Source organism: Astatotilapia calliptera, chromosome 18 (assembly GCF_900246225.1).
Source record: "Astatotilapia calliptera chromosome 18, fAstCal1.2, whole genome shotgun sequence".
Taxonomy (NCBI): domain Eukaryota; kingdom Metazoa; phylum Chordata; class Actinopteri; order Cichliformes; family Cichlidae; genus Astatotilapia; species Astatotilapia calliptera.
Window position 1 is genome coordinate 1,317,515 of NC_039319.1, and position 27,942 is coordinate 1,345,456.

Below are 27,942 nucleotides of genomic sequence, written 5' to 3' on the forward strand. Positions count from 1 at the left end.
AATTGTTTGGTTGTGCAAACCAATTGTTCCAGCAGCTGTCTGGGTGGCTGGTCTCAGACGATCTTGGAGGTGAACCTGCTGGATGTGGAGGTCCTGGGCTGGTGTGGTTACACGAGGTCTGCGGTTGTGAGGCCGGTTGGATGTGCTGCCATATTCTCTGAAACGCCTGTGGAGACGGCTTATGGTTGAGAAATGAACATTCAATGCACGGGCGACAGATCTGGTTGACATTCCTGCTGTCAGCATGCCAATTGCACGCTCCCTCATTGCTTGTGGCATCTGTGGCATTTTGCTGTGAGACAAAACTGCACATTCCAGGGTGGCCTTTTGTTGTGGGCAGTCTGAGGTACACCTGTGCACTACTCATGATGTCAGATCAGCATCCTGATGTGGCACACCTGTGAGGTGGGATGGATTATCTCAATATAGCAGATGTGCCCACTACCACACATTTGGACTGATTTGTGACCACTGTTTGGGAGGGATGGTTATATTGTGTATCTGGAATGAATTTTAGGTCTCTACGTCCATCCCATGGGGAATGGGAGCAGTAACAAAGGTGTTGCGTTTATATTTTTGTTGAGTGTATATCCTATAATATCACATCATGAATTTTTTTGTTTGTTTGTTTGTTTTTTTAAAATAGAGACATTCACTTAATTTAAATATTTTCCTTTTCTTTATAGATCGAGAAGATCATATTTTTATAACTCTTTTTGAACAGTTTTATGTTTGGATGTTGCTTTAATTCCATATTCAGTTTGTTCCATAGTTTCACTCCATGAACAGAAACACAAAAGCTTTTTCTTGTAGTACAAACCTTCCCTGTTTTGAAGTTACAAAAACCCCTTAAATTATAACTTCCTTCTTTCAAAAAAACATACTCTGAATATTACCTGGCAGTTCTTTATTTTTTGCTTTGAATAGAATTTGTGCTGTTTGGAATTTTACTAGATCGTCAATTTTCAATATTATCCGACTGCAAAAATAGTGAGTTTGTATGATCCTGTAACCTGCATTGTGGATGATTCGAATTGCTTTTTTTTGAAGAGTAAAAAGTGACTGTAATGTTTTATAGTTATTGCCCCAGACCTCTGCACAATAGCTTAAGTATGGTGAAACCAGTGAACAGTAGAGAATATGAAGTGATGTTCTGTCGAATACCTGCTTTGCCTTGTTTAGTGTTGCAATGATACTTTGGAATGAATATATCTTACGTGAGCTCTCCAGTTAAGTTTTTCATCTATTATTACCCCCAGAAATTTATTTTCACTGACTCTTTCAATATCAACACCATTTATTTGAATCTTTGCATTTGTATTTAAACTACTATTTCCAAATCACATAAGTTTAGATTTATTCAAATTTAATGATAATTTAATGATAGGATCACACATCCTATCACTACACAATCGATTATACACCTCTAAGCATATATGGTTAAATATTTCTAAGCATAAATGACAATCAACAATATAAACCTGACAACCTCCACCGCGGCCGGTGTTCTCACGAGGTTGGCAGGTGTAAACAAACCCCGGGGGAGTGGAGTCGTTGAGCTGCGAAAAGTCACTGGGCTGTTGCCACGTCTCAGTCAAACAGAAAGTCAAAGTTACGATCTGTGAGCACATCCCGAATGAGATGAACCTTGCTCGTAAGCAAAGAGGCCGAAATTGACATCGGTGCTGTCAGACTGAACAAAAGTGTTAGCTGACCTGAGCAGGCTGGCTAACACACTGTGGTCAACAGCCCTGTCAGAGGTCCATGGAGGACGACGAGAAGTGGACCAGAGGGACTGTATTGGCTTAAAGTCGTCATGGTGAAAATTCGACGAGAGCCCAGGTGAATGTACTTTCAGCGAGGGAGGAATGCAGCCAGGTGAAAGCGGAGTCAGAGAAGCTCGTCAGCTGAGTATTGGTAAAGTCCAACACTAGGTCAGTAGACCAATGACATAAAAATCCAAACCCAAACGAGCAAGACGCAGATCCTGCCAGGACAAAATCACGGACAAACAGTCAGGTGTATGGATCCAAGGGAGACAACGGCCAAAACAAACAAGCAGATTAACTAGACCCAAAACACTCAGGCACTTGCAAAATTCGATCGCCAGTCGTGTAAGTAGAAGACAAGAAGGATTCAATTTGTTGAGATGTATCAAAGAATATAAAGAAAGATACAAAGATGCCAGTGAGTAGCAGCAGCAAGTCGCGTGAGCGTTCACTTTTATTTTTGCCCAATAAAGCTATTTTGCTTTCTCATTGTATTTTCGTGAGCTGTGCTAAATATAATATAAATATAATTTCACACCTGTCTCAGAAGCAATATTCATGAAATATGTGAAAGAAAAAAATATCTGGGAAACAAAAAATGATGCATGAAGATTAAAAGTCTTGTTTTGATATTTAAAGTGTCACTAACAGGTCTGCTACATCAGGCTGTGATCTGCACATCTGATCATGAAGAGACAGTTTTAAAGAAACTGCAGTGAAGAGAGAGGATGATTCATTTATGTGAGAAATCTCTCCTTTACGAAGTGAATTAAAGCTTCTGTTTTTATGCAACAGACATTTTATTAACTGAGTGAAACAAACCAGACAAGTGTAACAGTGTGTGGCTCCCTCTAGTGGATGTTGTGGAGTATTCTGTTGTCTTTGCTCCAAAGGTTTTTGTACAGAGTTTTGCTGTTTCCTGTCACTGTGGGCTGCAGAGCACAGTAGTACACAGCAGAGTCAGACAGCTGAAGCTTCTGGATCTTCAGAGGAGCTGACTTTTCTGTTTTGTTGATTTTAGCATCAAATCTGTCGTTGTTGAACTCTTCAGCCTTAACTGTTGATGTTGACAAACAATGCAGCATATAATTTGGGTAACTATTTACTTCTTGTTTGTACCAGAACAAATATGGACTGGAGTCACTGGTCTCATATTTGCAGTAAAGTGTAACTGTGTCTCCTTCAGCAGCAATGACATCTCCTTGTTCCTGGATCACTTTGTCTTCTCCTTTACACTCTGAGGAAGAACAGAACATGCAGAGGAAGAGATGGATCAATAAACATGATTAAAAACTCACCATTAATCAGACTCACACATTTATTTAAGCAGAGGAAACATGTTGATGTTTGTATCTCACCAAAGAAAAGAGCAGCAAGAATAATCCACAGCCAATGTTCCATCTGTACAACAAGGTTTAAATCAACAGGAGAAACTAGCTGATGTTCAACATTCAGTCTGAGAATTGTTCTCTTCACAGCAGCACTTATTATTGACACAATGGTTGAACACAGTGCAGAAGGAGAGCACCGCCTACTGCTGAGCTTCTCAAAGTGTGGGGCCCGCCCCCTACGGGGGGCACAGAGCCATTGCAGGGGGGGGGGGGGGGGGGGGGCGGTATGAAAACGGAAAAAAAACAAAACGCTTGGACACTGCTATCACGGGGCGCCCACACAAACGCAAAGCAGGAGATGAAGCATCGCTGAATATGTTTCCAAACCAACTTCATTCAAAGACTAGAAAATATGGTGAAGCAAATCTTCCCTTTGGCTTCACCTGCACAGGTGCGGAGGTAGGTCTCCCTGCAGGATTAGTTTCCCCTGCGTCGGGAGCAGCGCTGGGCTGTTTAAATCACGGACAAACAGGATCTTTTGCTTTTGCTTTCTCATATTGATGGAGAGCATGTCTGACAAAAAAAAAAACAAAAAAAAAACAACTCTGTTTTTGAAATGTCTGTGAAGGTTCTCAGTCATCCAGGTCATCGTAGTCAAAGGAGCTTGCAAAGAAAAGCGTCTGGACTTCTTTAAGTTGCTTGAAGACGTTTCACCTCTCATCCGAGAAGCTTCTTCAGTTCTAAGGTCAAACGGTGGAGAGTCCCAGATATAAACCTAGTGGGAGTTTCCCCCCCACAGAGGGACAAAAGGACCCCTGATGATCCTCTAATCACATGAGCCAAGGTGGGAAACTGGGTGTGGGTCCCAATCAGCCAGAGTTTCGGGTGTGTTCATTGTGAAACCTGGCCCCACCTTATCATGCGAATTCCTGAGGTCAGATGGCCCAGGATGTGAGTGGGCGTTAAGGCGTCTGGGAAGGATCTCAAAACTGGATTATAGATGGCAGAGAGTTGGTGTCGTAAACCCCCGCCTCTGTTCAAAGATGGTCGCTCACAGTGGACATAGATGGCTTCTTTCACTCCTCTTTCAAACCATCTGTCCTCTCTGTCCAAAATGTGAACATTGGCATCCTCGAAAGAGTGACCTTTGACCTTTAGATGCAGATGGACTGCTGAGTCTTGTCCTGTGGAGGTGGCTCTTCTGTGTTGTGCCATGCGCTTGTGAAGTGGCTGTTTGGTCTCTCCAATGTAGAGGTCTGGGCATTCCTCGCTGCACTGTACAGCATACACCACGTTGTTAAGTTTGTGTTTTGGCGTTTTGTCTTTCGGGTGAACCAGTTTTTGTCTGAGCGTGTTGCTGGGTCTGAAATGCACCGGGATGTCATGCTTGGAGAAAACTCTCCTGAGTTTCTCTGATACACCGGCTACATAGGGGATGACAATGTTGTTGCGTCTGTCCTTCTTATCCTCCTTCGCTGGTGTCTGATCTTCTTTTCTGTGCCTCTTTGCTGACTTTAAGAACGCCCATTCAGGATAGCCGCACGTTTTGAGTGCTTCCTTTACATGTGTGTGTTCCTTCTTTTTCCTTCAGGCTTAGAGGGAACATGTTCTGCCCGGTGGTGTAGGGTCCTAATTACTCCAAGTTTGTGTTCCAGAGGGTGATGGGAGTCAAAAAGGAGGTACTGGTCCGTGTGTGTGGGCTTCCGGTAAATTTCGATGTTGAGTTTGCCGTTCTCTTCAATGTGCACGGCGCACATTGTGAAACGTCTTCAAGCAACTTAAAGAAGTCCAGACGCTTTTCTTTGCAAGCTCCTTTGACTCTGTTTTTGAAAGCAAGGTGTGGGATTTCCTGCGTTGTCTTTCTTTTCCTTTAGAGTGTTGGGCCCGCTGAGCCTTGTCCACAAACTTGTAAACCTCTTCTAAAATTGGAGAGGGTAGAAGGGTTTCCAGTTCCTGCAGAGTCTGGCTAATCTTGCTCTGGAGGGATCTATAGTGAAATGGACCTGTCTGATCCTTTCACTTAGAAGCTGATTTTGGGCTCTCCGTAGAATCAAGTCCGCTCTGTATCCCCTGACAGTGGATCCAAGGCGCAGGCTTTGTCTATGAATTTCCCATTCCCGTCGTAGCGTACTGTCGGTGCTTGTTCGTAAGTTTGGGGGGGGGGGTTCGCTGTAAAAAGAAGTTTCCTTCCCACGCAGTGAAAAACGGACGCTAATGTTTTTGTCACTTTATTTTGATTTATGGAATCAAACTCAAAGTAAGATCAGTACTTCCACGCTTTAAACGCTGCACGCTCATACTCTCTCCCGCACTCGATATATGATCCATTGTTGATCTGCACACAGCTGTTGTCACGAACGTCGCACTCGCTTACGTCACTGTCATGAGACACTCTCGCAAAAAAATCACGGTTTTAGTAACGCAGTAATGCAGCGTTCCTACGGGAAAGTAAGAGTAATCTAATTACCTGTTTTGCAATAGTAATCCCTTATATTACTCGTTACTTGAAAAAAGTAATCTGATTACTAGTAATTAGTAATTAGTAATCTTGCGTCATTTTTTGATTGGTCCACATGGTACATTTTTCGATCAATGGGAAAGGGCGGGGGTTTTTTGGTGTTGTTTTTGCTCACAGGCTTTCGAGCGTTTTCCTTATAAAATGCCGTTTTTACCGTTTCTTCCCGCAGTAAATATAAACAACGACAGTATTCAGGAAGAAAAACAAACATTGCAGATATTTTATCATAACTCTGGTTTTACGCGGCCGATCAACACAATTTAAAAACTGGTATAAAGTCCTCACTTTGTCCGTCAGTTGTTCCGTCTGTCCTGCTCACATCTCCAAAGGTTGTGCACGCTGTCATTAACGTGGCTCCACTCCACATCAGCCGCTTTGCTCGCTAAAACACATGTCGGCAGATAAGGACGCTGTCATAGCCTGTCAACCACGTTGATTAGCTGCGTATATACGAATGTGAATCGCATCATTGGCTGGACTGTGGGATAAGGTGGCATCGTTCTGATCCCATACGTGAGCAGCCAGTCACTCACTGACTAACACTGCAGAACAGGATTGTTAAAGTTTTAATTTTAATTTCAATTCAGGTTAGATTTTTTTTTTTTTTTGTGCGCAACGCAGATTTTCTGGCCGCAGAGACCGTGCCAGCAATTGCGCACATGTGCAGCTTAGAGGAAACATTGCTCATAATTCAGACGCCCTCAGCAAAGGGCAGAGCAGGCTGTACCTGCTGTGGAGACTCAGGTCGTTTGGAGTGAAGGACCCACTCCTGAAGACCTTCTATGACATCTTTTACGGTGTGGTCTGCTGGGGCGGCAGCATCTCTGCTGGGGACAGGAAGAGACTGAACAGGATGATCCGCAGGGCCAGCTTTGTTCTAGGATGCCCTCTAGACCCAGTGGAGGTGGTGAGTGACAGGAGAATGGTGGCTAAGCTGTCATCCCTGTTGGACAACATCTCCCACCCCATGCAGGAGACTGTGACAGCACTGAGCAGCTCCTTCAGGGGCTGCTGCACCCAGAGTGTGGGACGGAGAGATTTCGCAGGTCTTTCCTCCCCACTGCTGTCAGACTCCACAACAAAGACTTCAACTGACCAACACTCACATCCTCACATGTGTAATAACACTAAGTGCAATACTCTTTTCTGGCATCGTTGTATTATACTCAGTTGTATATAGCATTTGTATTCTATTTTATTCTATTTTATTCGATTGTATATAGTATTTCATCTTATTCTATTCTATTGTGTAGAGTATCTTATTTTTATGTTATTCCAGAGTTTTTCTAAATTTTGCGATGTAACTTTGCACTTTCTGCTGTAACAAAACAAATTTCCCACGTGTGACTAATAAAGGTTATCTTATCTTATCTCGTAGTGTATTAATCATTTAAAATGTAATTTGTGGTCTGAGGGTATTTTTCTTTCTGAACTTTTCTTCTCTTGAGGGACTTCAGATGATTCTTATTATATTTAATGTGCTTTTATTTATAAAAAGGTAAAGAAACAATGTTTTGTTGGTAAATCCATGAAAATGAATGTAGTCTGTATTCTAATAAGCTAGAGAAGTTTAACAGTGTGTGGCTCCCTCTAGTGGATGTTGTGGAGTATTCTGTTGTCTTTGCTCCAAAGGTTTTTGTACAGAGTTTTGCTGTTTCCTGTCACTGTGGGCTGCAGAGCACAGTAGTACACAGCAGAGTCAGACAGCTGAAGCTTCTGGATCTTCAGAGGAGCTGATCTGATGCTGGAATCCAGTGTGGAGGAAAATCTCTCCTTGAACTCGGCTGCTGTGTTTCCATCATCCCTGCTAACACGGCTCAGGATGAATTTGGGGCTGTTGTTTCCATCCTGTTTGTACCAGAAGAGATAATGATTTGTTGTAATGCTGACGTTATAGAGACAGCCAAGTGTCACTGTGCCTCCTGCAGCAGCAGTCTCTTCTCCTTTTGCTTGCAGCACGTTGTCTTTTTGTGCTCTGCATTCTGTAAAACACCAACAAACAGTATCAGTGTGCTGTTAAAGAATCACGTCAATGTTGATATCAAAGAAACAGAGTTGTGTTCATACCGAGGCACATAGCAGCCAGCAGCACTGAGATGAACAGAGGCGTCATATCTGCAGTGTAGAGTAACTGTGAGCTACAGCAAGTATAAAGAAGCTGTGATCTCTCTGTTTAGTCTTCATCAACACTAAGTTGGTGGATTAGAAGGAGGAGCCTGATCACAGTGACAGGACTCATTCACAGCCCTGTGTTATTCCCCCTGCTGATATAATGTCTTGTATTCCTGCAAGACATGAAGAGAATGACCATGAAGGCTGGCTCTGTGGTTGGAGTAAAATAATGGATGAAATTGGTTTATTCTGGAGTTCTTCTGTTGTTCTGCCTCCAGCTGAGCTGTGTCTGTAATAAAACCTCACTGAAATTTCCTGATAGCAGTTCTTTATGAGAACAAGAGTTTTCTGATGATAAACATGCGTTGTATTTACACTTTATAATCAGTTGCACTGAAACACTTAACACTGCTTCATTTTGCTGCAATGAATTTAACAAGCTATTTCATTTTATTGTTTTTTACTTACATTTTTATTCACCAAGGCAAAAAAGCATCAAGGTATTATACTTTACTCATTATACTGTACTTTACTGAGGAAGAAGAAGAAGAAGAAAATGAAGAAGTGAAGAGAAAGGACAGTCTTGGTAGATCCTTATCTGAACAATCTAATTTAGGAGTTAACGTAAATCTATAAATCTGATTGTCTGTCACTGTTTCTGTGTTTACTGACTGACATGAAGTTTCTGTGAAATTATTTATTTAAATCTGTGTAATTATCGCTGTAAATAACCTATTAATATTTACTTTATTAAAAATTGGTTCATAAGTGCTTACTATTCAGCTTGGAAACAGTTGATGCTTTTACTTTGAAAAGGTATAGACCTACACGGTGTCGTAAGTCAGTTTACATAAACGATGCAGCAACAGCGCGAGCTTGAATGTGGCGTTCTCAGCGGTTAAGAAACAGGAAACAGATGGCAGTTAAGGTGTCACAAATGGTTCCTTAGCGCCAGGTTGATGAGGGAACAAGGTTGGTATCAAAGTTTTGTTGTGTACATGTGTATTTGTTATTTCACAGAGCATAAAGCAGCTGACCGTAAGTGTAAGGGTTTTCACCCACCAGAGGGTGCTAACGCACCACGATAAGTTTGTCATGCTTAGTCGGCAGTGCAAAGGTTTACAATGTTCACTGCTATATGCTGTGCAAAGTCAAAGACAATTGTATTATAGTGTATTTTATTTCATGGCAGCCAAGGCAAACGTGCAGTCTCGGCTGTACCAAAATGACTGGGAAGATGATCTTAGTACCCTAGCAGGGGTGTATGGTCTAAGCCAGGGGTGGCCAACTCCGGGCCTCGAGGGCCAGTGTCCTGCAGGTTTTAGATGTGTCCTTGATCCATCACAGCTGATATAATGGCTAAATTACCTCCTCAACATGTCTTGAAGTTCTCCAGAGGCCTGGTAATGAACCAATCATTTGATTCAGGTGTGGTGACCCAGGGTGAGATCTAAAACCTGCAGGACACCGGCTGTTGAGACGTGGAGCTGGCCACCCCGATCTAAGTCGTTCTATGAGGTAACTTGGCGCTTTATTTTTAATAGTTCTAAAGGTGAGCAGCAGGATTTTGAATTAAATAGGGTATTTAACAGGAAGCCAATGCAGGTCAGCAAGGACGGGGGTTATGGAGACACACCGTACCAGTAAGGATACGAGCCGCTGCATTCTGAACAATTTGCAGTCTATGGAGAAGAGTAGAGTTCAGACCAAATAAAAAATAATAAAAGGGAGTTGCAGTAATCCAACCTAGATGTCACGAAGGCGAGGATGAGCTTTTCCAGGTCTCTATGCGGGACATAATGTCTGGCTTTGCTAATAAGACGAAATTGGTGGAAGCAGGATTTAACAACAGAAGACACTTGTTTGTCGAATTTAAATGAGCTATCCAAAATCACACAGGTCACAAACGGTGCCGGAGAGGTAACTGGCAAAGCGACCAAAGGCGTCACGGAGTTGGCCGCAAGGGATATTACTGTCGAACACGATGATTTCGGTTTTCCTGTCATTTAAGATAAGAGAGTTACCAGAGAGCCAATCTTTGACCTCGTGCATACGCTCACGAAAACGGTACAAGACATGGCAGGATCATCAGTTAATTCGAAATAGATCTGAATATCATTGGCATAACAATGATGTGCAATGTTGTACTTCTCAAAGATTGCGCCTAAGGGAAGCATATACAGTGAGAAGAGCAGGGGACCAAGGACAGATCCTTGAGGCATGCCGCTTTCTTCCTTCTTCTCTCATCGTTGCAGCACGCACGTCGCAAGGCACGAGTAGAATCATTTAGCCAACATTGGGAAAAGGATCTAGGTTGCTTCATTTTAATAGGGGCAAAAGTATTGAGGATGGAGGAGTATGTGAAAAAAAAAGGTGCTGACAAAGTCATCAACCATGGGATGGTTCAGAAGTTCAGAATTACATAAATTAACATCAAAGATAACAGGAAATCCCAACATTGCTTATATCCCTAATGCAAATGTCCAAACCATGTGAAAAAACAGATCGAGAGTATGGCCCTTAGTGTGGGTTGGTTGGTTGACTCACTGGGCAAGATTAAAAGAATCAGTTAATGCAAGGAAGTCTTTAGCTAACGGATCGTCCTTACAGCAGATATGAATGTTAAAATAACCAATAATAATCACACAGTCATATTTAAAAATAACAGAACTAAGAAGGTCAGCAAATTAATGAATAAAAGTCTTATTATATTTAGGTGGCCGGTAAACCAGAACAAACAGAGTAGTTCGAGGGGCGGTCATCTCCAAAAGTTGAGCCTCATAGCTGAGGTAGAAAGGAGAGGTTAGCTGTCGGACTTTGTATTTACATTTAGAGACCGAGGCTAAGCCGCCGCCTCTACGGGTAAGCCTCGGAGAGCTAAAAAAGACACAGTGAAGCTCAGGAAGAGGAGAAGACATGGCTGTTCAATAGATTTGAGATCATCTTTTCAATTGGGGATGCTACAATCATCACAAGGAATGCAGAAAACAGAGAAGTTTAACAGTGTGTGGCTCCCTCTAGTGGATGTTGTGGAGTATTCTGTTGTCTTTGCTCCAAAGGTTTTTGTACAGAGTTTTGCTGTTTCCTGTCACTGTGGGCCTCACAGCACAGTAGTACACAGCAGAGTCAGACACTGCAGCAGAGGAGATCTGAAGGTCCATTTGTTTTTGATCGTCATGCACTTTAACTGACACTGTGGGAAATTTTTGTTTCAATATGTTTCCTGATGCCAAATGAGAGATCAGGAACTCTGGTGGGTTTCCTGGATATTGTCGATACCAGAAGAAATAATCGTCACTTCTTGCTTCTCTGGATAATCTGTAGGACAGAGTGAGAGTGTTTCCTTCTACAGTGGACTCTTCATCCTTGACTGCAGTGAGTTGATCACAGCTGACACCTAAAGGAAGAGATAAATGTTGTTAAAGACGATGTTAAACTGTGAGCGCCTGTTCCAGTGATTTCTAGCAAACAGATCCTTTAAAGACATTTCTTCTTCCTGCTTTAACCGACCTGTTAGTGTGATCACAAACAAAGGAAACATGAGCCAGTAATGCAGTGACAGCATCTTCCACACACTATCTGTTCTGTATGCTTCACATATTGAATGTATCTGACAGTGGGAGTCCTTTTCTGCTCTGTGACAGTGTTGCTCCTCCTTCAGCCTCTTCCTCCTCTCATATCTCTGCATGTTACAAACACCAAAACCAAACCTCAACACATGTTACAGCTTTCAGCACAAACTCAGAAACCTCCAGTGGCTTTCAATCTTTGTTTTTAACTCCTTTGAACATCTTCATCACTCGCCGACAAATCTTAGGAAACATTAATTTTATATGAAAAGAATTTCACTAAAGAAACCAACACATTTTAATCCATTTGATTTGTTTCATAATCCTATAATGTTTCCAAGCATTTTATGATTTCTTGTATTCATAAAACTTGTTTATGTAAAGTTTTTGTAATTTATGTTTTGAAAACCCCCCAGCACATATCTGTGGACTTTAGAGTAAAATACTGAATAAAACTAGTTAATTTGAGAGTTCATCGTTATATTTTTCTTTCTGTCTGAACGTTCCTGCAGTTGGTTTGTGGTTGATGTGGATTTGCTGCTCATGTGAATCCTCCCACAGTGTTTCATTAGCAGCTGTAACCACAGTGACTCTGATAAAACAGGAATTAGCAGAATCCATCTGATATGAAGCTGTGCTTTGAATACCACTTCCCTCCTCTTTGAAGAGTAGTCAGATATCTGTGTTCAGGTTTTTGTACAGCCTCTTCTACACTTTGTATCACTGTGTTTCTAGAGCACAGTAGTAGAGAGCTGTGTCTGCCAGGGTTAGGGCTGCTATGGTCAGATTAGTTGATGTAGGTGATGTTTCTGAGTCATATCGATTATCAGGAACATAATCAAAACCGCTCAGTGATTCTACTCCTTTGAAGAGTATAAACTGAGGGGCCTGGAGGTCAGAATCATGTCTGTACCAGTGAAGGCGTACATACTCTGATGTTGTCTCATAGCTACATGTGAGTTTGACAGATTCTCCTTCTGTTTTAGTGACTTCAGGTTGTTGAGGAGTGATTGAGTCTCCAGCTGTTAGTCCTGGAAAAAGAAAGAAGAAAAGTAGTGAAATGCAGTCTGTATATCTGCTTAATGCAGCAGCTTCAACTAAACTTTAATCCCTGTTCTTAAACTCACCTATAATGTGAGATAGAAGCAAAAAGAGGTGCAGCAACATGTCTTTGGAGTTATTAAAGCCAGACAGACAGCACATGAACAATGTTCTTCCACTGCAGCACAATGACCAACAAATAATGTCATTGGATGAGCTCAACTTCAATGGGCGGGGCCAGTGTAATAGCTCAGCCAATCAAATAGTTTTGTGTAACAGCGCCCCCTGTTGTTCACCATATGAAATCTCTACCTAACAGAAAATCACAGAAACTTCTTCCATAAAAATGACAATCAAATCCAACAAAATTTTATTTTAAACTTAATATTTAATAACAGTAATGTAACACTTTGCCAACAGTATAATGTAGTTTACTATAAGACTGAGCACATGGGGGCCGTTGTTCAGCACTCACAGCTCCCGTGTTCAGATGCTGCTCTGTGTCACATAATTCACCTTTGTCATGTTTACAGGATGATTGATGAGGAGTAAAAACGTTCCAGTTCACGTTGGCGTAGCTGAGAATGATCTGATGCTCAAAGAAACAATACATTTACCAAACTGTGTGCAGAACATCAGCTTCTGTCACATCCAGGCTAGTTTCAAATGACCCAAAACCAAAAGAAGTTTCTTATGAAACTCAGCAGAGTTCTTGTTCCAAACAAAGGCTGATGAAGGTTTAATACACTGATGAGAACGACCTTCTCCACAAACTGGCTCTACTGAAATCTCCACTGATACACACTGAGCAAGAGGACACGTACACGAGAGTCTGTAGTTTGAGAAACAGACGCCTCACAGGTCCTCTGCTGGAAGCTTCACTAAAGGTGCCAGTAAGAGAAAGATTGTACTGGTTTAACAGGAGATTTACACACTTTTCATTTCTTTCAATATCCTATAAAAATACCTCCAGTTTCTTCAAACAGGAAGACTCTGATGCTTCTTTACTGTTTCCTCTAAAACTCTTTCTTCATAACTGTTTGATGACTGAAAGCTATCTTAACTCCATCCTAACAAACTCCAGAAGTTTACAACCACTGATTCACACAAGAATCAGAGGTTTAACAGTGTGTGGCTCCCTCTAGTGGATGTTGTGGAGTATTCTGTTGTCTTTGCTCCAAAGGTTTTTGTACAGAGTTTTGCTGTTTCCTGTCACTGTGGGCCTCACAGCACAGTAGTACACAGCAGAGTCAGACACTGCAGCAGAGGAGATCTGAAGACTCATTTTTGTTTCTTCCTTTCTGACTCCAACAGAGAGTCTGGAGCTGCTGGGAGGTGTTACTATTTCTCCTGATTCCAAATGAGAGATCAGGAACTCTGGTGCTTTTCCTGGATGTTGTCGATACCAGAAGAAATAATCAGCAGCACCTTTGGTGTAAGTGTAGGTCAGAGTAACTGTGCTGCCCTCTAAACTGGACTCTTCATCTTTGACTGGAGTGAGTTGATCACAGCTGACGCCTGAAGGAAGAAATGTTGAATAGTTTCAGTGGATAATCGACATTCATATAAAGATTGAATTGAACATAGTTTCCTGTGTAGGTGAGCAGACCTGTGAGAGTGAGAAGAATCAGAGGAAACACACAGTGATGTAATGACAGCATGTTGAGGAACATAAAGTTTGTTTTGTGTTGAACTCTGTTGAATGTGGAGGTTTTTCTCTCTTCTATAGTTCAGTAACAGCTCAGCTCCTCCCTGAATCTCTGCTCCTCCTCTCTGCTCTCAGTCACTCCTCCTCCTGTGCTTCACACACTTTGGGATTCATTTATAACCAAAGTTATTTAAGGTAGTCTTTAATTGTTTTACAGGGCAAAATGTTACAAACTAAAGAAAATATCATGAAGTCAGTGGTCCATGTAGAGGAGGTTGGTTGTTGATTTTGAAGCTGGTTTCTTTTGATATTTTTAGAGTAGGTCTTTCTTCATAGGTTCAGGTCTGCAGAGGTCACAGACACTCGAGCTTCTCTCTGATAATGTGATAGTCTGAGTCTGTGACCTCAGGACCTGATGTCTTCTGTTTGGTTGAACTTCTGCATAAATATCTTGTAGAGGCTAAAGTGAGGCTTTAAACTACTGATTAACCTGATGGACGTTAATTGCTCACATCTGATGAATCCTCCTTTAATTTTCTTCATAAATGATGATAAGTCATAAAAACATTCTGACTTGATACTTTCCATTTTCAGTAGATGAAGTCATCCATTTGATAAGAACCATGTAAGCTCCCTCAGAGTCACAATATTCACATCATAAAGTTTCACACTGAGGAATCACACAGTGTTCACACTCTCTCTTTTATTTGCTTATTTACTTGTTGATATTCAAATACAAGAAAACATCGACATGATAAAAGTATACTAATAATAACAATTATTGTTATTATTATTACTCTTGGTGTTCGCTCTCATACTCTGCGGTAGAGTATCAGAGTATCACTTCCTGTTCCTGCTCAAACACAGTGGTGTTTCTGAGTAGCTTATCAATTTAATTAAAAACTTTTAAATACATTCTTTTTTCATAGTATAATAAGTATAATAAGAGTAGGCGGTGCTACTCTTTATATATACATGTATATGTATATGTATGCATATGTATATATATGTATGTATGTATTAGGGGTGCAACGATACATAAAATTCACGGTTCGGTTCGATACTTTGGTGTCACGGGTCGATATTTTTTTGATACAAAAGATGTTCATGCCTTTTTAATTTGTCATTTATTAAAATTATAAATATATATTTTAACTCAAAAGTACAGTTTTTAAATTTAATGTTGCTGAAACAACAAAGTAATTTAAAAAATCTATCTGATTGTCACAGTCTGGCGAGGGCAGACTGTAGGTTTTGGCAAAAGGACCCAAATGCAACTCCAAAAACTGAACGTGGCGTAGATTTAACAGAAAACAAGCCGTTTATTGAGGCCAGCAAAAAAGGTGTACAAACAGAAGGACACAGGTGAAAACTAAACCATAACCTAAACTGGGTGAACTAAAGCTAAACATGAAAAAACCTTAAACGTGGTGAACTGACATAGAATGCTGAAGTGAGGGTATGGATGAGCAGACGACCTGACAAGGAATGACTGAAAGCACGCGGACTAAATACACACAGGAGGATAATGAGGGAAGTGGGAGCACATGGGGAACACAGGTGACACTGATAATCATAACGAGACAGGGCGGGATGAACATAACATGACGTATACAGGCGCGGGAGTCACAAAGTAAAACAGGAAGTACATGGGGGTTTAGACAGGAGGGGAGAGAGAGAGCACAGGAAGAACATAGACATAACAGGCAGGGGAAACATGGAATAAACACAAAGAGAGACGAGGGCTCATAAATACACAGAGGGGCACACAGGGGGTAAGAGTCACGAAGGGAAAACATTTGGGAACAACACACCAGGACAACTCAGGAAACATGGCCTAAATAAGGAACGAAATACAAAAATACAAGAAACTAAGAATACTGGGCCCACATGGCCCAGGACCATGACACTGATGGAGAAATCCCTCATCTTTGGAAAAGAGAGTTTATTACAGAGAAATGTCTCTTTCCAAAATAAAAGCTATACTATCCGCTTCTTCTGGGCTATATTCTCAGCAGCATATTAAACATATCAGGTCCCCATAAAGAGAATCATGTGCTAACGGCTGTCTAAATGACTCGGGTAAAGTTTGTAGCATGCGTGCTTGTTGTTTTTGTCTGCTTCCACTTGTCTTTGCACTAGGATGATGTCGGCGTAAATGTGCAGCCATATTCGTTGTCAAATCAAATCAAATCAAAATTTATTTATATAGCACATTTTTAAGACCGAAGTACACCAAAGTGCTTTCCATTAAAATCGCAGTACAAATAAAATCACAATAAAATATAAATTACAAATATATAAAATATAAGATAATTACATAATCTAAATACAGAGCCAGATGTAAAATACCCTAATTTGCCTTAAATGCTAGATCAAACAAATACGTTTTTAAACGTGATTTAAAAGACTGAATGGAATCTGACGCGCGAATATGAAGAGGGAGAGTATTCCATAGCCTGGGTGCAGCAACGGCAAAGGCACGGTCTCCTCTGGTCTTCAGCCGAGACCTAGGTTGCACCAAGAGCAGTTGGCCCGATGATCTTAGTGCTCTCTGAGGGCTGTACAGACAGAGGAGATCAGCTAAGTAGTCAGGTGCCATATTGTTCAAAATTTTATAAGTAAACAATAGAATTTTAAAATCAATTCGATATCTGATAGGAAGCCAGTGTAAATTTTTCAGAACAGGGGTGATAGAGTCAAACTTTCTAGTGCCGGTCAAGAGACGTGCTGCGGCATTCTGGACCAGCTGCAGACGCTGCAGAAGGGAAGATTGTAGACCCAAGTAGAGAGAATTACAATAGTCCAGTCTTGACATAATGAAAGCATGAATGAGTTTCTCCATATCTTTGTGTGGTATGTAGGGTTTAGCCTTAGAGATTAGGCGTAGTTGATGGAAGCTAGTTTTTACCACAGTAGAGACCTGTTTGTCAAGTTTGAAGGAGCTATCCATGAAAACTCCAAGATTCCCACTAGTGCTGTCAGCGTTAATCTGAAATGACGTTAACACCACAACACGGCAAATCTCCGTTAACGAGCTACCGCGGATCGCCCCGTGCGTGGGGCTGGACGGCGTCAACACATTAACGAGCTAACTGCGCTAACACACTAGTTCCCACCCATGTAATTGAGCATTGCGTGGCACATCCAACATACTGTTTTACTTTTGTCCATGACGCGCTTACCTTCAGGGTCATACGTCACATGAAAACCAAAATAGTTCCAAAGGCCAGATCTGAATAGAGATTGACAGACCACGTGACTTTTGCGCATTGCATGCCGGGAACTAGTGGCAAAACAATCCAAGTATCGCATCAAATGCAAGCATTTGCAGCACCGCAAAATGTTCATTCTCCGGTTCCAATACCTTCTTGCTTTTTCTTTGCCCCCCAAAAAAGTTATGTACAAAACGAAGGAGAACAATGCCGGTCAAAGACAGACTCGACGAAAAGGCAAAGAAAAGGTACGAGGAAAAAATCAAAGGAGTGAAAGGGTTAGACCCTTACGAGCACACAGAGTGGACAAAAGACGTTAGCGTGCTGCCCAACTTTCACCACGCTCATATTTATAATCATACGGTTCTTGGAGTGAGTGCATACACTCATGAAGTTTAGTAACTTCAGGTCACTGCAACAAGCCCAGGTACAGTTTACCGACGGATGGGTGCAGGACCTTGAAATGCACCGTGTAGAACGAAAGACCATCGTAAGAACAAAGGTAAGTTTACCAGTCTCACAAATCGTCGTCATAAATACACATTCGTTAACCGTTTATTAATAGGACCTTTGAGCTCAATGGTAATTAATTAGCAGTGGAAATAATTTCTGGTAGCATCACAGAAATGTAGCAGTGACAATAATATTGTATGCTGTAATCGTACTGGACATTAGTGATACAAAACAACTGTTTTACCCTGTGAATAAAAGTATATGTTTTTGTCAATGTACCATAATAACAGAAGCGAAACGCAATATTGTGTCAGGACAATTCACTATTTATGCACAATAAACAAAGGAGCATAGCGCGACAATTTCTGTTCAGCGCCAGACTTGCTTGTAACCTATATCACCAATTATGTTAAGAAAAATGACGCATTAACTACAACAGCAGACTGACCTTTGTGGGAATGCTTGGAGCAGACTAACCTGTGAGCTGGAGGGTTCTGAGACGTTATATTTGGTATATCCAGACCATCCATCGGCTCTTTTTACTTCGGAAACATGGCTCGAACAATTTCTCTTCAACGATGTAATCCGATAACAACCGATCTCTTTACCCGTCAGCTTCCCGTGGCTGTCATGCGACCGACTATTGCAGTTAATAATACAACAGCTTCTTGACATTTTTGTGTTTCTTTTTATCGCTGTGTGACTGATTTCAATTGAAAGCCTGGGTGCACTAGTACCTCTTGCCACTGGAGTAAATTCTCGACCGTCTCACACTTCTGTTTAATCAGTTTTCTGTTTAACGTTTATTCAGCTGTGTGAAAATCCCAGAGGAACCCACCCGAGGGATTAATAAAGTTTTATTTAATCTAATAATCGAATAACTTTAATCTCAGCCAAACTGATTTACTCCGGAACAAATAAAACACAGAAAAAAGGCAAACAATTAAATTTTTAAGTTATCCGAGTGACTTATATATCATGTTTAACCTGAATAGTGAAAGAGCGGGGGTCTGAAAACGATGAAGCCGGGAGTCCGCTGCTCTCGCCGGCTCGAGTGACCATTGAACCCCCCGGCTTGCTATCGAGCGGGTGGGTAACAGACGTCTCCGAAAACGTCGGCACACTTTTGCAAATATACGATGTCTTGATAGACCAAGAAGATATTTGAAGTTTACACAGCTACTTTCTCACCTGAAAATATGGTAAAAGTTTATTTTGTGACCCAGAAAGATTAATAAGAGTAATTTTAAAACTTAGTAGCGGCCGCCATTGTTGGCAGCTGAAATTTGGCTGGGCCGCACTATGAATTCTGGGATATGGTGGGCCACAAAGGACACACCCGACCCATCCTTCAAATTCGGGGAAATGAAGGACGCATTTGAAGGAGTCGACGCATTGGGACAGCCTTCGTTGCCTGGCTGTGGCGTAATCGGCCTTCAAATGCGGCCTCCAGAGGATGCAGCCGACGTTTTGGGACACAGCTTCTATGAGGGTGGGGGAGGTTCAATTTGCCATGTTGCAACGAGCTTAGCTTCTGTCTTGCTAGCTTGCGCTGCGCTCAGTGGATCTGCGCTCGACAGTGCAGCCTAGGCGGAGTAGTCGAACGCAGATCCACTGAGCGCTCAACACAGACAGCATCGTCAGAAGGAAAGTTGATAAAAAAAATGAAAAATTTTGTATTGTTCGATACATACAGTATGCATAGCGAACCGAAAGCACTGTATCGAACGGTTCAATATCGATACGAGTATCGTTGCACCCCTAATATATAAATATATATATATGTAGATATATATTTACATTTATATATCTATATATATATATAGATATCTAAATATATATATCTATATATAGAGAGATATATATATAGATATATATATATATCAGCCGAGACTGCAAGTCCAGACTGACCAACCTGTGCACTGCCTGGATTGATTACAAGAAGGCCTATGACTCAATGCCCCACAGCTGGATACTGGAATGCCTAGAATTGTACAAGATCAATGGGACCCTAAGAGCCTTCATCAGGAACTCAATGGGGATGTGGCGTACAACACTAGAGGCCAACTCCAAGCCCATAGCACAAGTCACCATCAAGTGCGGGATCTACCAAGGAGATGCTCTGTCCCCACTGCTGTTCTGCATAGGCCTGAACCCCCTCAGTGAGATCATTAACAAGACTGGCTACGGATACCGACTACGGAACGGAGCAGTTGTCAGCCACCTCCTGTACATGGATGACATCAAGCTGTATGCCAAGAGTGAACGAGACATCGATTCACTGATCCACACTACCAGGCTATACAGCAATGACATTGGAATGTCGTTCGGACTGGAGAAGTGTAGTCGGATGGTAACAAAGAGAGGGAAGGTAGTCAGAACTGAGGGGATTGAACTACCAGAAGGCAACATTGCAGACATAGAGGACATTTACAAGTACCTGGGGATCCCGCAGGCAAATGGGAACCATGAAGAGGCCGCTAGAAAAGCTGCAACCACCAAGTACCTGCAGAGGGTCAGGCAAGTCCTGAGGAGTCAGCTGAATGGTAAGAACAAGATCCGGGCCATCAACACGTACGCCCTGCCCGTGATCAGGTACCCTGCTGGGGTAATAGGCTGGCCAAAGGAGGAGATAGAAGCCACTGACATAAAGACAAGAAAGCTCCTTACCATGCATGGAGGGTTTCACCCCAAGTCCAGCACCCTGAGGCTGTACGCTAAGCGGAAGGAAGGGGGCCGGGGACTGGTGAGTGTCAGCACCACAGTCCAGGATGAGACAACGAACATCCAAGAATACATTGGGAAGATGGCCCCAACTGACCGAGTGCTCAGTGAATACCTCAGGCAGCAGAAACCCAAGAAAGAGGAGGGAGACGAGGAACCATCATGGAAGGACAGGCCCCTGCACGGTATGTACCACCGGCAGATAGAGGAGGTGGCTGATATCCAGAAATCCTACCAGTGGCTGGACAAAGCTGGACTGAAAGACAGCACAGAGGCACTAATCATGGCAGCACAAGAACAAGCTCTGAGTACAAGATCCATAGAGGCTGGGGTCTATCACACCAGGCAAGACCCCAGGTGCAGGCTGTGTAAAGATGCCCCAGGGACAATCCAGCACATAACAGCAGGGTGCAAGATGCTAGCAGGCAAGGCATACATGGAACGCCATAACCAAGTGGCCGGCATAGTGTACAGGAACATCTGTGCCGAGTATAACCTGGAAGTCCCGAGGTCAAAATGGGAGATGCCCCCAAGGGTGGTGGAGAATGACCGAGCTAAGATCCTGTGGGACTTCCAGATACAGACGGACAAAATGGTGGTGGCTAACCAACCAGACATAGTGGTGGTAGACAAACAGAAGAAGACGGCCGTAGTGATCGATGTAGCGGTTCCGATTGACAGCAAAATCAGGAAGAAGGAACACGAGAAGCTGGAGAAATACCAAGGGCTCAGAGAAGAGCTGGAGAGGATGTGGAGGGTGAAGGTAACAGTGGTCCCCGTGGTAATCGGAGCACTAGGTGCGGTGACTCCCAAGCTAGGCGAGCGGCTCCAGCAGATCCCGGGAAAAACATCGGAGATCTCTGTCCAGAAGAGCACAGTCCTGGGAACAGCTAAGATACTGCAGGACCCTCAAGCTCCCAGGCCTCTGGTAGAGGACCCGAGCTTGAAGGATAAACCGCCCGCAGGGGCGTGCTGGGTGTTTTGTTTTTTTATATGTATATATGTATATATGTATAAAGCTCTGACTTGTATTATGAGTATGTGGTCTGGTAGCTACAAAGTTTTTTGCAGCTATGTTTTTTTTTTAAATGCAGCCAATGTGCTTTAAAATAAACATTTCAAACTATTTACAGAACAATCAGCTGTTCTGCATCAAATCTGATGCCACACAAATTATTTGTGCCGCTCCAAAAAATAATTTCTGTCCACTATGAGATGAAGGAGAACAACAGCCTGATACCTGCAGGCCTGACAGCAGCAGATGAATCACTGCTGTAACACCTGTAACACTCAGCAGTCGCCTCATTGTTCTGACACACAACAAAACTACTGACTACACTACACACTAACTACACACTAACTACACACTAACTACACACTAACTACACACTAACTACACAAGATTTGTGCTAAACGACGCAAATGTCTCACATCTCAAACACGCCGTCACTCCTAAAACTTCCTCCCTTCCTAAGCAACTAAATGTCATGTTGCCATATCATTTTTTGATTGGTCGACATGGTACATTTTTCCACCAATAGGAAAGGCTGGGGGGGGGGGGGGGGGGGGGGGGGGGGGGGGTTGGTGTTGTTTTTGCTCACAGGCTTTTGAGCGTTTTCCTTATAAAACGCCGTTTTTACCGTTTCTTCCCGCAGTAAATATAAACAACGATAGAGTTCAGGAAGAAAACCAATCATTGCAGGTATTTTTATCATAACTCTGGTTTTACGTGGCCGATCAACACAATTTAAAAACTGGTATAAAGTCCACACTTTGTCCGTCAGTTGTTCCGTCTGTCCTGCTCACATCTCCAATGGTTGTGCATGTTGTCATTAACGTGGCTTCACTCCACATCAGCTGCTTTGCTCGCTAAAACACCGGTGTCGGCACATAAGGACGCGTCATAGCCTGTCAATGACGTTGAATAGCTGCGTATATACGAATGTGAATCGCGTGATTGGGTGGAGCAGCCAGTCACCGGTCACTTACTGACTCACACTGCAAAACAGAATGAATTGTTAACGTATTTATTTTAATTTCAATTCAGGTTAGATTTTTTTTGTGTGCCACGCAGATCTTCTGTACGTGATTGTGCTTGCACGCAGCTTAGAGGGGACATTGTGTACACTGATGACAGACTGTCAAGGTAAACAGGAAGTACACAGAGATGCAGACTGGAGAGAGAGTATAGAGGAACGTGAGGAAGAGCAAAGACACAAGGGGGGAATCTAATAAACAAAAATAAACAGAACACCCTAGGAACCATAGAATAAATCCTTAAAATAACAAATGAAATTAACAGTAATACAAAAACACAAGAAAACTGAGAGCGCTGGGTCAAAATAAACCAGGACCATGGCACCTGTTGAGAGATAAAAAAGGGAAAACAAGCAAAAATAGAGCAACACAATACACACAACATCACTGCAATAACCTAAATAAATGTAAGTAACAGTAAATACTAAATATTGAAATTGTTGTGCAGCATGCAAGAGCGACTGCGCACAATGTGCTTTGAGGTAGCAGCCAAGAAAGGTGTAGTTTGTGAACACCCGTGTGTACAGCTGTGTGCGCACCTGTCCGGACGGGCGCACTTGTATTAAAACGGTTTCTCCGTGTAATGGTCTGCTAGAGTGTGTGGGGGGCCACAGCCCCGTCCTCCAGGGTATGAAGCAGGCATGGAGGAGATCCAGGCCCCAGGCACACACAGACACAAACGTGCATTCCCACCCTCATGCACACATATGCAAATACTTGGCACTCACCCAACAAGGAGACAAACAGAAATGGACACAATCACATTCCCCACACATACTCTATACCCCAGGTCCAAGACTCAACATTTCTAATTGAATTGAATTGAATTGAATGAATTGAATTGAATGAATGCTTTATTGGCCATATGCAGGTTGCCCCGCAGAGGAATAGGACCCCCCCCCCCCCGAATGAATGAAAACTGTCTGGATCTTTGGTTGATTGAGAAGCCTGAGATGAAGATTGCTGCCACACAGTCACAATTTTCAGGTGACTAAGCAGGAATATGTGCTTAGATCGCAAGCATAGTTTTGAATATGAAACAGGTAGAGCTCTGGAGCTAAAAGACTGTAAGTATTCAAGCAAAAAACGTCAGAGGGCAGACAGAACAGATATGGGAACAGGAAGTGCTACTGTATGGCAGTGAGAGCCAACAGCATTTGACAGCTTTCCCACATGCTTCAAGAGAACACATCTGCTTTGTGTGCGCTACAATGTTCAAGTAAATCTTTCTCCAGTGTCTCGTAACAGTACGATTTCTCACCTTTGACCACTGTTGTATTGTTTTTGTGAGAATAAAATCTTTGTTGGTTTGCTTCTATTTCTTTTCCACTTTCAGCTTAAGAGAAGGACATGATGTCACTATAAATGTCATTTATACTTAGAGGGCTTTGTTGTCTCTCACCACTGTAACAGGTAACAAGTATTGAATACATAGAAACATGAACTGAACCAACACTGCAACACTTCAACGTTACAATTCTCAAGCCACAAATAACTGGTGCAGACTGAGTCAAAGGTCAGAATATGACCTAAAGAATACACAATTTTTCAATAACAATTAGTTAAAGACACAGAACAAAATAATGGCGGTCAGAGAGAAAAAAAGTTCTTTGGTTAATTTGTTTCCTTAAGGAGCTGAAACACACTTCTGCAAGGCAAACAGGAGAAGTCTCATTAGAGAATTTGAAAGCTTCATCACTGCCGAAAAACAGATATAATCAGGCTGATCCCGCACAGTGTGACATTCAAGAAACCCACTGAAGCTCTACTTTAAATCTGCATTAATTATTTTTTATGCTTGGCTTTACACACATTATTTTCCCAACCAACATTTCAGCTCTATGACCTCTGACCTGTGGGAATCTTCATGTGGACCACTAAATGATTTCTGTGTGTGAACATTTTCCCGCAGGTTTTACAGTGGTACGGTTTATCACCAGCATGGCTTCTCATATCAAACTACGACTTTCAGTCAAACTTTTGCCACTTGTTTAACAGGAATATGGTTTCTCCCCTGTATACACTGCATTATACCTTTTAAGTGCTGATGAGGCAGATAATCTTTTCCTGCAGGTTTAACAGTTTTACAGTGTTCCTCACCTGCGTGGATTCTGATGTGGGCCAACTCCTTATAGTAAAATATTTCCCACATGTTTTACATGAATATGGTTTTTCACCTGTGTGAGTTTTCATATGGGTCAAGAAATTACTATTTTTACCAAAATGTTTCCCACAAGTTTCACAATGATATGGTTTCTCATCTGTGTGGATTCTTCATGATGGACTTTTTCTTAAAGACTTTTCCACAAATGTCACATGTCACAAAGTTTTTATCAGTATCAGTGTTACACTGGCTCTGATTCTACTTAACATCTAAACATTTCTTCAATTTCAGCTGAGAAACTCCTGCTACTTTCTCTCTCACCGTTTTTTCCCCACATTATGCATCATGGAGGTTGGACGACTGGACTACAGAGCAAAGCACAACCAAATAGTAGCCACTGGTGCCTGTCATTAAATTTTGTTGTCTCAGTGCCACAGCTTGTCTTTTCTCTTCCTATTCTTCCCACCCGACCTGCAGAGGCAGATGACTGCCCCTGTCTTAGCCTGATTCTCTTGGAGGGCTCTTCCTGATAATAAGGAGTTCTTCCTTCAAACTTTTGTCAGGCGCTTCCTCTCAGATTTTCAGTTTTCTTTCTGATACTGTATTGTAGTGTCTTTGTCTCGCAGTAAAAGAAGCTTTTCTGACTTGTTGTGGAGCGGGACCAATGAATTAAAAAAAAATCAAACTTTTAGTGATCACAGAAAGTAAGTCTGTTAAGAACTACTGTGTAAAGCAGTCTATGAATATCACATTATAGCGGCTGTTTTTATGTATTTCTTCTTCTTCCTTCTGTTTTAGTGACTTCAGGTTGTTGAGGAGTGATTGAGTCTCCAGCTGTTAGTCCTGGAAAAAGAAAGAAGAAAAGTAGTGAAATGCAGTCTGTATATCTGCTTAATGCAGCAGCTTCAACTAAACTTTAATCCCTGTTCTTAAACTCACCTATAATGTGAGATAGAAGCAAAAAGAGGTGCAGCAACATGTCTTTGGAGTTATTAAAGCCAGACAGACAGCACATGAACAATGTTCTTCCACTGCAGCACAATGACCAACAAATAATGTCATTGGATGAGCTCAACTTCAGTGGGCGGGGCCATTGTAATAGCTCAGCCAATCAAACAGTTTTGTGCTGCCACAGCAGCTCTGTCTCTGTCTCTGATCTTTACTGCTTCATTTCTCTGTTGTCTTTGTCATCAGTCCAATGACACAAGAATCAGAGGTTTAACAGTGTGTGGCTCCCTCTAGTGGATGTGGTGGAGTATTCTGTTGTCTTTGCTCCAAAGGTTTTTGTACAGAGTTTTGCTGTTTCCTGTCACTGTGGGCCTCACAGCACAGTAGTACACAGCAGAGTCAGACACTGCAGCAGAGGAGATCTGAAGAGTCATCAGTGTTTTGTCTTCATTCACATTAAAAGTTATTCGAGGGACTGGATCTGATATTTTCTCTCCTGTTCCAAAGTGAGAGATCAGGAACTCTGGTGGTTTTCCAGGATATTGTCGATACCAGAAGAAGCGATCGTTTCTAGTTGCCTTTTTGGAGTATTTATAGGACAGAGTAGCAGTGCTGCCTTCTACACTGAATACTTCTTTGTTGGTTGGAGTGAGATCTTCACAGCTGACACCTAAAGGAACAGAAACATGTTTTATTCTTTTATAAATCATCACAATTCAAATATATTTCTTTAAACACACAGATTGTAACGTACCTGTTAGAATGGTGAGAATCAGTAAAGAAAGTGCAAAATAGTCCAAAGACAACATGTTGAATGAAGGTAAAGTTTATGGTTTGTGTTGAACTCTGTTGAATGTGGAGGTTTCTCTCTCTTCTAGTTCAGTAACAGCTCAGCTCCTCCCTGAATCTCTCCTCCTCCTCTCTGATCTGGATTTGAACTTCTCTCACTTCCTCCTGCTTTACACACTAGTAGCAGCATCTTCACTTTCAGGTGGGAGCTCATATTTCAGCTCTGTGCTGCTTCAGTCCACAGATGATTCATGCTGTAAATACTTTGTCCACACTTTTTTATACATATCCTACATCTCTGCTAGTTTAAAAACTCATTTGTTAAATGTTCAGTTTCTATGCCATATGTTAAAACAAGATCTAGTGTGATTAAAGTGGTGGGTGGGTTTTGAGAGAAGCCAATTGAGTCTAACAACAGATTAAATGCCATGTTGAGGCTGTCATTTTTAGCATCTACATGGATGTTAAAATCACCCACAATAATTATTTTATCTGAGCTGAGCACTAAATCAGATAAAAAGTCTGAGAAATCAGAGAGAAACTCTGTGTAAGGCCCAGGTGGACGATAGATGATATTAAATAAAACTGGTGTGCAGCCGTCTGATTCCGCTGGGGGCTCAGGAGAGCCACTCCACTCTCAACTGCAAACTCAAACACCATCTCAACCAGCCATGGCTGCCATGCCACCACTAGCTGAACTGGCAACCGCCACGCTGCCATCTGGTCAAGCTGTATCTCCACCAGCGGTCAGCACGCTGTCCAGTCCTGCGCCATCTCTGCCAGAGGTCAGCGGGCCCTCCTGTCTCGTCTCGTCATGCCTCGTCTGCACTGTTAAAATTCAACTGAATTTAGAAATACCCATCTGGCTAACATAATTTTAATTTATTTTAATTTCTTTATTCCCAAATTGTTATTGAAAATGTAGAAGTTAAATATTGGTGATTGTGGACCATTCCATGAATCCAGATCAATACTTCTGGACACAAATATACTTACATACCTTCAAAAGTACTAAAAGCCCCATCTTACGACTCATATAATACAAAAACTCTCCACAGACGACACTATACAGGACAAATGGTTCTTGTAGACTCAAACATGCACCCACTGCAAAGGCAATACCATTGAGAACTATATCCATGCTTTTTGTTCTTGAATGCCTGTCCAGAGCTTCTGGCAGAGGATATGTGAAGATCTATACAAATGGTTTAGTTGCTGTATCCCAACCTCACCCAAACTGTGTACTTAAATGAACTAGAGATGGAATTCAGGTCAATTCATTTTTTTATACAGCACATTGTAAGGTAGACCCTACAATAATAGAGCAACTATTTCAAGTAAATACATGAAATATAGTTCTTACTGCCTAAAGCATCACAAAGAAAACAACTTTTATTGTTTTTATTTATGTATTACTGAATAGAAAAATGTACTTCAAGATCAGTTTCGATGTCTATATCCTCAAAAACCAACAACAACTGGATGAATTTATTTGTTGCTGGTTCCCACTGATCATTTCCATTAGTTGTGGATGGTTGGCTTTGGCCGTGTCTCCCTGTGTGCCTTGCAGGTTCTGTTACAATATCAGATTAAATGAAAGGAAGAAGTCATGTGTCAATAACAGGGCTGCTTTCTCATATTGATGGAGAGCATGTCTGACAAATTTCAACAGTTTTGGCACGTT

The 27,942-nt window shown here is 42.0% G+C and overlaps 1 gene segment (V, D, J or C); it reads right to left on the bottom strand.

Annotated features, from left to right (window-relative positions):
* Positions 1-7,274: 7,274 nt before the first annotated feature.
* LOC113010353 (T cell receptor alpha variable 19-like) lies at positions 7,275-7,852 on the bottom strand (the record flags this gene model as incomplete). The annotated part of the segment is given in 2 exon segments: positions 7,275-7,600; positions 7,686-7,852. Coding segments are annotated over 2 exon segments (372 nt in total), but the record flags the coding sequence as incomplete, so codon positions are not given.
* Between the last annotated feature and the right edge of the window lie 20,090 nt (positions 7,853-27,942).